The 9,754-nt window shown below is 46.2% G+C and overlaps 1 protein-coding gene across 1 annotated transcript in view; it reads left to right on the forward strand.

Moving 5' to 3' along the window:
- Positions 1 to 8,993, forward strand: part of sdcbp2 (syndecan binding protein (syntenin) 2) — a 34,600-nt gene extending 25,607 nt beyond the window's left edge. Inside the window, exons 5-9 of the mRNA XM_063209307.1 lie at positions 1,974 to 2,138; positions 3,369 to 3,544; positions 5,997 to 6,168; positions 6,730 to 6,821; positions 8,064 to 8,993. Of these exons, the coding sequence (XP_063065377.1) occupies positions 1,974 to 2,138; positions 3,369 to 3,544; positions 5,997 to 6,168; positions 6,730 to 6,821; positions 8,064 to 8,118 (660 nt within the window). The 3' untranslated portion in view covers positions 8,119 to 8,993. The remainder of the gene's footprint in view (positions 1 to 1,973; positions 2,139 to 3,368; positions 3,545 to 5,996; positions 6,169 to 6,729; positions 6,822 to 8,063) is intronic.
- Positions 8,994 to 9,754: the final 761 nt, after the last annotated feature.

Genomic DNA, 9,754 nt, shown 5'->3' on the forward strand with positions numbered 1-9,754 from the left:
GAGGGAGTAGCGCAGCGCATCAGAACTGCACGCTAGAGCCATGTTTCCTTGGCTTAACCAATCAGAGCCTCTGGTTGGCTCAGCCAATCAGGACTGCTTGAGAGACCCGGTGCTCCTTCCTCTCTTGACATCTCATCTATTTTAATGTACAGTGCAGGCAAGCGGCCATGAAGGAAGACAGGCTGGCAGGCAGTAAAGACAGGCCGCAATGTTGTGTAATAATAAAATGGAGTAGGAAGTGTGCGTGTGTGCTTGTGCGTGTGTGTGCGTGTGTGTGCGTGTGTGTGTGTGCGTGTGTGTGCGTGTGTGTGTGTGCGTGTGTGTGTGCATGTGTGTGTGCATGCCAGATGCGGGGGACTCTGCAGCTTTGTGTTCTTGGAGTTCTCACAGAGGCGGACGTCATTGACTCACCACCCAGCAGTATGTGTGTGTGTGTGTGTGTGTGTGTGTGTGTGTGTGTGTGTGTGTGTGTGTGTGTGTGTGGGCTCATGTTGTGTATATTAATGCTTCTGTGTTTTCGTGTTTGTTCACTTGAGTGAGTGTGTTTGTTTGTCATTAGATGCTCTTTGTATGTGTGCGGTCTGTGTTGCTGTGCATTGTGTGTATGTACTGAGTGTATGTGGGTTTGAGTACATGTGTGGGTGTGAGGAAGTGTGTGTGGTGAGTCTTGCAGTGGCCATCTGAGACTGTGAACCTGTGATAGGGTCAGGAGACTGAGACAGACAGGCAGACAGAGCACACGCGAGAAAGAGACAGACACGGACGGACGGACAGCGTGTGAGTGACAGACGGCCAGAGAGAGAGCATGAGACAGACAGACGGCCAGAGAGAGAGCATGAGACAGACAGACACAGCGAGAGCGTTTGGTCGCGCGCGTGCGATATACCGACGCAGAGAGGAAGAGATGCAGACAGAGCGTGAGAGAGAGTGACAGACACAGAGAGAGACACACCCATACAAAGACAGCAAGTGCAAGAGGAATTGACAGGCAGAGAGCGCCACGGTGCCGTGTGGCTGACATTTATGTCCGTGTGCAAGAGGAAGTCTGCACTCCCAGACCAGACATGAGACATGAGACATGATCTCTGGCCATGACCACAACACGACAAGCAGGAGGATGAGACGCGTAGGAGTCGTTAAGCCACCCCACTTCCTCCTCTATAGGAGGGGAGAGTCACGCAGTCCTCTACCTCTTTTATAGTGTCTATCGACTTCATTGTTGTTTTCCGGCAATGCACACATTTTTTTGACCGACAGTTTCCAACAATCAGAGGTTGACTTTGCAGCTAGTGTCGCGCAGCCAGGAGAAAACAAAAATGTAGAACCCATGTATACCTCTCAATCCTCTTCACCTTCATCATCATCATCTTCATCCTCCTCTCAATGTATCTGCAGCAGGTGGCAGTGTTGGCAGGAGCAGATTTGATGGACATGTCTTCATCACCATCACCATCATCTTCCTCCTCTCTCTGTGTCCTTCACACTTCACACACCTCCATCCTCATCTCTCTTACCGGTGTCTGTATCTCGTTTTTTTTTTTTTTTTAACGGGTTACCCCTTCATCATCATCCTTGTCTCTCTCCGTCCCTCCTCCACAGCAGGTGGTGGTGTCAGTGGGCGTAGGTGTGATGGGCATTACATGGTGAACAGATGTACACCGTCCTCATCACCATCCTCTTCCTCATCTCTCCCTGTCTCTACCTTTTATACTCCACATTCTCTCTCTCTCTCTCTCTCTCTCTCTCGCTCTCGCTCTCTCTCTCTCTCTCTCTCTTTCTCTTTCTCTCTTTGTCTTTCTTTCTCTCTCTCTTTGCTCTTTGTCTTTCTCTTTAAACTGCATTCTCCTCATCTCTCTGTTCCCTCTCCATCTCATTCACAGGGTGTGATGGACATGGTGCACAGATATACCGGTACATTATCACAACCTTCGTCTCCATCCTCATCATTCTCTTCTCTCTTCATCTCTCCACAGCAAGTGGCAGTGCCCGCTGGTGCAGGCGTCATGGGCATGGTGCGGCCGGTTACGGGGACAGATGTGGGCGTCCGCCGGGCGGAGATCAGGCAGGGCCTGCGGGAGATCATCCTCTGCAAGGACCAGGACGGCAAGGTCGGCCTCAGACTCCGCGAGATCGACAACGTGAGTATCCACGACGACAACGGGTCTCCCTAATTATAGGGCTGAAGGCTCTGGTTGGCTAACCTGACTCTCGCCCAGATGAAGGGGTTCCGCCTTGCTCTACGAACATTCATCCGTAGCAGTTCTATTACGCATAGCTCTCCGAAGGCGTGGTCTTATCAAACCAATCCTTGTGCGTGATTGAAGAAAATACTTGTCTGACGTTTTAGACGGATAGAACGTGGATGCTGACTGTGCAGTCTGAAAGGCAGCCCGCGAACCTCTCAGACTTGCACTGCTCCCGGAGACGTTAAGTGAACGCGAGTATCTTGGTGTGCATGTACCGTTATCCCTGCTTGTAAACACAGAGGCAATGCAGAGTTTGGTATCTAGTTTAGATCGACTACTCTTTGAACCGTCAACATTTCTTCAAACATCTCACATAACAAGGAAATCTTGTCCGACAATCGGTTGCGATTGTCGCAAGGGGGGTTTTCAGCCAAGAATGTGGCTGATAGTCGTGTAGTTTGAGCCTGGCTTCAGTTACCTGACTAGTACCCTGCTGTAGGGGTTTAGCTCGCTAGGCTAAGTACCCTCATCTCCCATCCACAGTTTATACCGTGTCCCCCCCAACACCTCTCTCTCTCTCTCTCTCTCTCTCTCTCTCTCTCTCTCTCTCTCTCTCTCTCTCTCGTCCTCTTCTCCTCTTCTCCTCTTCTCCTCGGGGCATCTTTACGCCTCTCCTCTTCTCCCAACCTGTTGTGTTCTCACTTCTCACCTTTCTCACTTCTTTCTGCCCCTGTTCTCTCTCTTCTTTCTCCTCCACAGGGTATCTTACTCCAGTTGGTCCAGGCCAACTCTCCTGCTGACCTTGCGGGGCTGCGTTTCGGAGACCTCTCCTCTCCCCCTTCTCTTTCTCTCTCTCACTTTCTCCCTCTCTCTCTCTCTCTCCCTCTCTCTTTCTCCCCTCCATAGTAACCTGTTATCTGACCTCTCTCTCTCTCTCACTCTCTCTCTCCTCCATAGTTACCTGTTATCTGACCTCTCTCTCTCTCTCTCTCTCTCTCTCTCTCTCTCTCTCTCTCTCTCTCTCTCTCTCCTCGCTGTCTCCCTCACTCTCTTTCTCCCCCCCCCCCCCATAGTTACCTGTTATCTGACCTCTCTCTCTCTCTCTCTCTCTCTCTCTCTCTCTCTCCTCTTCTTCTTCTCCTACTCCATAGTTACCTGTTATCTGACCTTTCTCCTCCGCAGGGTATCTTCATCCAGTTGGTCCAGGCCAACTCCCCTGCTGCCCTTGCGGGGCTGCGTTTCGGAGACCAGGTGCTGCAGATCAACGGCCAGAACTGCGCGGCGTGGAGCACGGACAAGGCCCACAAGGCACTCAAGACCGCCGCCGAGCAGCGCATTGAGCTCATCGTACGCGACAGGTCAGTCGTGCGTGTGTGTGTGTGTGCGTGTGTTTGTGTGTACCTTGGTACTTAAGTATGTGTACCCTGGCCTTCTTTGTATGGAAGGATGCAAGGGATGGTGTGTCTGTGTGTGCGCGTGTGTGTGTGAGTGTATTTCAAGCTCATTGTACACAGCAGGTGTCTGTGTGTAAGGGAGAGAGGGAGGGAGGTGTCTTTCTAGTAAAAGGTGTGAACGACGTTACCTCTGAGTCATAGAATATTCTTTAACAGTAACATGTGGTCATGTACTTGGGGAAACCTCAACACTCGTCATGAGATCAGTATCACATGAAATGTTTTGTAATCAGGCCATTTGAAATATAGGAACAATATATGTAGATTGTGCACAAACAAACAAGCATGAAACAGCAATATCATGAAACATTTTCTGTCTGGCTTGACCCCAAGTCAGTTTTAGTTGTTACAATAGTAGATTGCATTCTCAATTTGTGTGTGTGTGCGTGTGCGTGTGCGTGTGTGTGTGTGTGTGTTTATTTGTGGAAAGAGTGTAGTTTGTAAGCAGCAGGAGTTCCCAGATTGTGCGTGTGCGTATGCGTGTGCACGTGTGTGTGTCCGTCCGTGTGTGTGTCCGTCCGTGTGTGTGTCCGTCCGTGTGTGTGTCCGTCCTTGTGTTTTTAACTAAACCAGACCAGAATGAGGAAGTGGAAGCATATTTGAACTGGGGCCGCTTTCCCACACTAGAGGCGCTGGGTGGAAGGTAGCCAGCGGTGTGATTACAATATCAATATTTAGGGCAGCTGCGCTCCATCAGACTCAGACGGGCCACATTGTTATCGGACATGATGAGGGTGTAAAAGTGTTTAAACACTGGGTCCCATATCAGAGCTGGCTGACGCGGACACACACACACACGCACGCGCACACACACACACACACACACAGACAGACACACACACACACACACACACACACACACACAGACACACACACACACACACACACACACACACACACACACACACACACACACACACACACACACACACACACGGCTGCCGTGGCCGTGTGACCGAGGAGGCAGTTGGTTGTAGTGAGTTGCTCTGGTCTGGTGTCATTGTTTCCATTGCCGTATTATAGGGCAAGGTCCACATCACACAGAGGAAATGTGGTTTTCCTCCTCCTCCTCTTCCCCTCCTAGACCCCTCCCCATCTCCCTCCCCTCCTACGCAACACGCTTACAGTAATATTATCATACGCTCTTGGGTTGATCTGTCTCCACCTGGTGGCCAAAAAGCATGGCCACACCTCAGCCTTGTTATGTTTTTGAGTGCTATTAAGTCAGACGTTTACCATCAGCATTTCCTTTGCCATTGGCTTCAGTTATCTGCCAGTGTTGTCCACAAGTACATGTGATGCGTAATGATGTCGTGTTTTGTTACCTAACCCGTAGGTAGTAAGTGAAACACTTTTATTGTGTGACAATGGTAAATGTTTTGTGCTCACCTTCCCTAAAAACGTATATAAAACACAATAAACAATCTTTAATAATATATATTTTTTTAAACCTGCGACACTGTCACCTGTGTCCTAGGTACATGTCTCGTGTCACCCTCTTCCGGTCTTTCCAGATCACCATGTACAATGCTCTATACTACCCTATGAGCCCGTTTCCTGTGCACGTACAATAGAAAAGAACACATTATTTTCATTATTATTGGCACTATGCAGAAGATATATCCTAGAAGCTAGAGATGCACCGAAATGAAAAATTGTGGCCGAAGCCGAATAATAATTACTCACTTGGCCGAATACCGAAACCAAAACCAAATATTACAGTTCAGTTAAAAGTTATCAAAAGTTAGGTTTTTCACTATTTTTAAATATTGCTTACAACTATGGCTTACAATAAATATTTTTCAAAGAAACTAAATGTTTATTTGAAGTCTTCAAATGTTGGAGTAGAACTGAAATTAATGCCATTAATGCCCATTTTGAATTCATTTTCTATTCGGCCTCCTATTAGGCCACTCAATTGGCCTTCGGCCGAAAAACGAAAGTGTCTTTTTTTTGCACCTCTACTAGAAAGTACCTCGAGTACTCTGGAGTCTCCCTCTGTAGGAAACCAGTAGGATCTACACATTTGTAGAGTAGAGTGAGTTTCGCCCATTTCCTTTCAGGATGGCGTAAAACTTGTGCTTTTTTAGAATCTCTATTGGTACAACCGTACACACGGCACACAGACATGTCTTCTCTCTTCAGGGTCTGGTGTGTGTGTATTGTGTGTGTATGTGTGTGTGTCTGTGGGCTTTGTTTTGAGCCAACAATACGTGTGCATTCAGTGATGACGTAGGTTTTGAAAATGCTGTATAAATCTGCTCTCTGTGCTGCAGTGCATGTAATGTATTGTTTTTTTACTGTCACCTCAGTTGATGTGCATCATGTCCCTCTCGTGTCCCCTTCTCTTCTTCAGGCCGTTCCAGCGCACCATCACCATGCACAAGGACAGCTCTGGCCACGTGGGCTTCATCTACAAGTCGGGGAAGATCACCTCCCTCGTAAAGGACGGCTCTGCGGCGCGCAACGGCATGCTGACCGACCACTACATCTGCGAGATCAACGGACAGAACGTCATCGGACTCAAGGTGGGTCAGGCCTAGCGGAGTTTGACCTCTGAGGATATAACCAGTAACGGTGCTGTCTTGGAGAGACAAGTCTAAGCTAGGCACCTAGTGCTGCCCATTGAGTTTGCTTTTGAATGTGATTACTATGCAGCATTGTGTTGGTTGGTTTGTCATAAACCGGTTTGCGTTTTTGGAGGTTTTGCACATAACCTCGGTCGGTTACCTTGTCTTTTTTTAAACGGCAATATGGCTGAGCAACATGACCAGTGTTTAAAGTACTGGAACTCGCAACTTATTACATTTATCTCATTCTTTACATTATATAAAAAGTAATTTTGAATCTCCCCATGTGTAATCACTTGTTAGAACATTTCCGTATGTGTGAGTGCTTATCTTACTTGTGTGTGTGTGTGTGTGTGTGTGTGTGTGTGTGTGTGTGTGTGTGTGTGTGTGTGTGTGTGTGTGTGTGTGTGTGTGTGTGTGTGTGTGTGTGTGTGTGTGTGTGTGTGTGTGTGTGTGTGTGTGTGTGTGTGTGTGTGTGTGTGTGTGTGTGTGTGTGTGTGTGTGTGTGTGTGCTCACAGGACACTCAGATCAAGGACATCCTGACCACCTCCCCCACCACCATGACCATCACCATCATGCCCAAGTTCATCTACGAGCACATGCTCAAGAAGTGAGTCGTCTACAACGCAGAAACACACTTACAACACAATTAACCTTTAGTCTATCCTGTGCTGCTGGCAGTTGTCCAGTCAAGTAAGCCTATTGTGATGAGAAGACATCTGTGGCTGGTAGACAAACACATCACATTACATTTACATTACATTTCGCTGTCACATGACATTTACTTAGGTGCAGGTCATTGTTTATAGTCCCTGGCTGGAGCAACGTGAGGTTAAGTACCTCGCTAGTGGACAGTGAAGCCATGGATGTAGGTGTTCTAGAGCACCCACCTGCATACTACTTGTGTGGGAGTCAAACCAGCAACCTTACAGTATCCAAGATCAGCTCCCTATTAGGCCACAGCTGCCCACACAGAAACACAGTGATCCAGTGGACCCCTTGCTGTCCCCTGCTGCCGGTTGTCTTTGGGGAGACTAGCCACCTAGGGTTGCCAACCGCCCCTTGAAATACGGAATTGAAGTACTTGGAACTGCAAAATGTTCTGGGGGAGGACCTAGACCACCCGCCTCAGTGAAGGGTCCCGCATTTTTTCCATTGACAGTTGGCAACCATATAGCCACCATCTACTAAAGAGTAGAGTAGAGAAACTTAGAGTAGAGAAACATTTCCAAAGCGAAAGGGAGAGAGAGCGAGAGGAAGGATCAGGAAATGTCCAAAGGGTTGGAATCGAACACGGGTCCCTGGTACAGCGTCTTGGGTCATTGCGCCACCGTGCCCTTTAATCAGCTTATTCTAATGATAACCAATCCTCGGCCCGGTTGCCTGTTAACTCATTACTTTGCAAAATTGGTTAGTTAGTTTATCTGTTAAAGCTGCACAGGTAGAAGCAGGTGGTTGGGAATACGTACATGATGGAGGATCATATAGCTTCTGTGGTCCTTCGGCTTTGTCTGAAGACAGGAGAACTAAAATGATGAAGTGTGGCATTATACTTGCTTTTGCTGTATGTAGCTATCGTGGCGTTAGCCTTGCATTCACATGCGTACCTGCATCTAACTGTGAGTGGATTGAGACTGGTGGGGCCTCCTCCTCCTACAAGAGAAGAACAGCCAGCAATATGTTTGGTCAATATCAGCTGCAATAGGCAGCCTACTGGCGTTGGCAATGCGTTTTGCACACACCGCTGATTTCCCGCGTGTAACCTCCGACTAATACTTTGATCCTGTATATGTAATTTTAACACATGTCATTCAAATAAAAATAATTCAAATGTGCGTGCTTGTGTGTTCAGGATGTCTGGAGGTCTGCTGCGATCTGCCATGGACCACTCTGTGCCTGAGGTGTGAGCTGAGCCCCTCTCTGCTGGACCACTGCCTGACCCCTCACCCTCGAACCTTGACCCCTGACCTATGACTCCAGAGGTCGTGTCTGGGCCACACGCCATTGGCCACTCGGCCCGCCATCTTTATTGCTGAACTGAAAATATCGTCTTCAAATCATTCATTCGTATATCACTGCGTACATATTACACACACATTTATACATGTATACATGTTACCAGATGCCTTGTTTTCTACTGTTCTGCTGTAGTGTAATGTTTTCAAACTCTTTGTCTTTAGTTATGTTTTTTTTTCTATTTTTCTCCCCTTCATCTTTCTTGTCTGTGTCTGTATCTTCATAATAATGCATCGTGTTCATCTAGTGTTTTTAATTTGGCTCATTACATGCACCTTTTTTATTATCGTATAGTTTGTTTTTTTTATTAAGAGAAAAAAAATAATGAAGCCATAGTTTTGAGTTAAGAGCTTCCATACAGGTAAACTACAGCAAGTAAAGGAAAGGATCGTGGGCATTGACTACCATTCCTGGGCTCTGTCCCCGTTTGCATGCATGGGCAAGTGAACCACAACCCTACCCCCCCCCAGTTAGGTTTTTAACTGACGTATGTACGTTTGTGCCAAGAATGGTTGATTTTAATTTTCACTGTTTAGACTGAGCATATGGTTTAAGAAAACACACGTTTAAGAGAATTTTACTTGATTTTTTTTCTCTCGTTTGATTGTTTGTTCAGTGTCATTTTTTTAGGACTTTGTAACTTTTTTGATAACCCTAACCACCATTATCCCTACAGAATAGAACCTGTAAAAATTTATATATGAATGTAACCACAAGATAATTATTGTACAAGTAAAAAAAAGACAATAAATAACTCAAAGACACAGATCTTCTTCCACTTTTTGTTTGTATGCATTTGCAGAGGCTACAGTGTACACACACACAGTTCGTTGTGTCAGACAGCCGGGTAATACGGTCTCTGGTAACGCTGACTTCAGTCGGTAGCTGTGTGTAGTACTCATTATGATCACCTGTTTCCGAGCTGCTTACGCCACCTTTGTAGCAGGGGTTCAACTGTCTGAGAAGATGTTTACATGTATATTGGATATTTTTGAAAACCCATTGGTTTTGGCCTCTCGTTTACATGTACACAGCGTTTTAGAATGAGCATTTCAAAACTCCGGTTGTAAAAAAATATCCCATTTAGGGGGCTAAAAAACACCTGTCACAATGGAGTCATTAATTTTATCTACTGGTTGTGTTCATACATAAACAAACAAATAAAAAAATATGCACTTTTAAAAATATCTGCACACAGTACGTGTAGCCAGTACCTTAACCACCTGGGATTTACATCTGATTAATTCACATGGATATCAGGGCAGACACGTTAGAAGAAAAAACAGAAGAAAAGCAGACAAGTCAACTTTTCACTCTTCACCATGCTGTTTAATGTAGACATTTGCCTTATATAGAGTGGTATGGGTGAAAGTGAGATTGTATGATCATCAGACACATCTGTACACAATATTGCCAGTAAAATATTTAATTTACAATATGTTCATATATATATATTCATAATATATTGATGCTCCTTATTGATATCAATAAAAGCAAATGGCTACTTGATCCACCAGTGAGGCATTT

The sequence above is a fragment of the Engraulis encrasicolus genome, chromosome 10, assembly GCF_034702125.1.
Source record: "Engraulis encrasicolus isolate BLACKSEA-1 chromosome 10, IST_EnEncr_1.0, whole genome shotgun sequence".
NCBI classification, from domain to species: domain Eukaryota; kingdom Metazoa; phylum Chordata; class Actinopteri; order Clupeiformes; family Engraulidae; genus Engraulis; species Engraulis encrasicolus.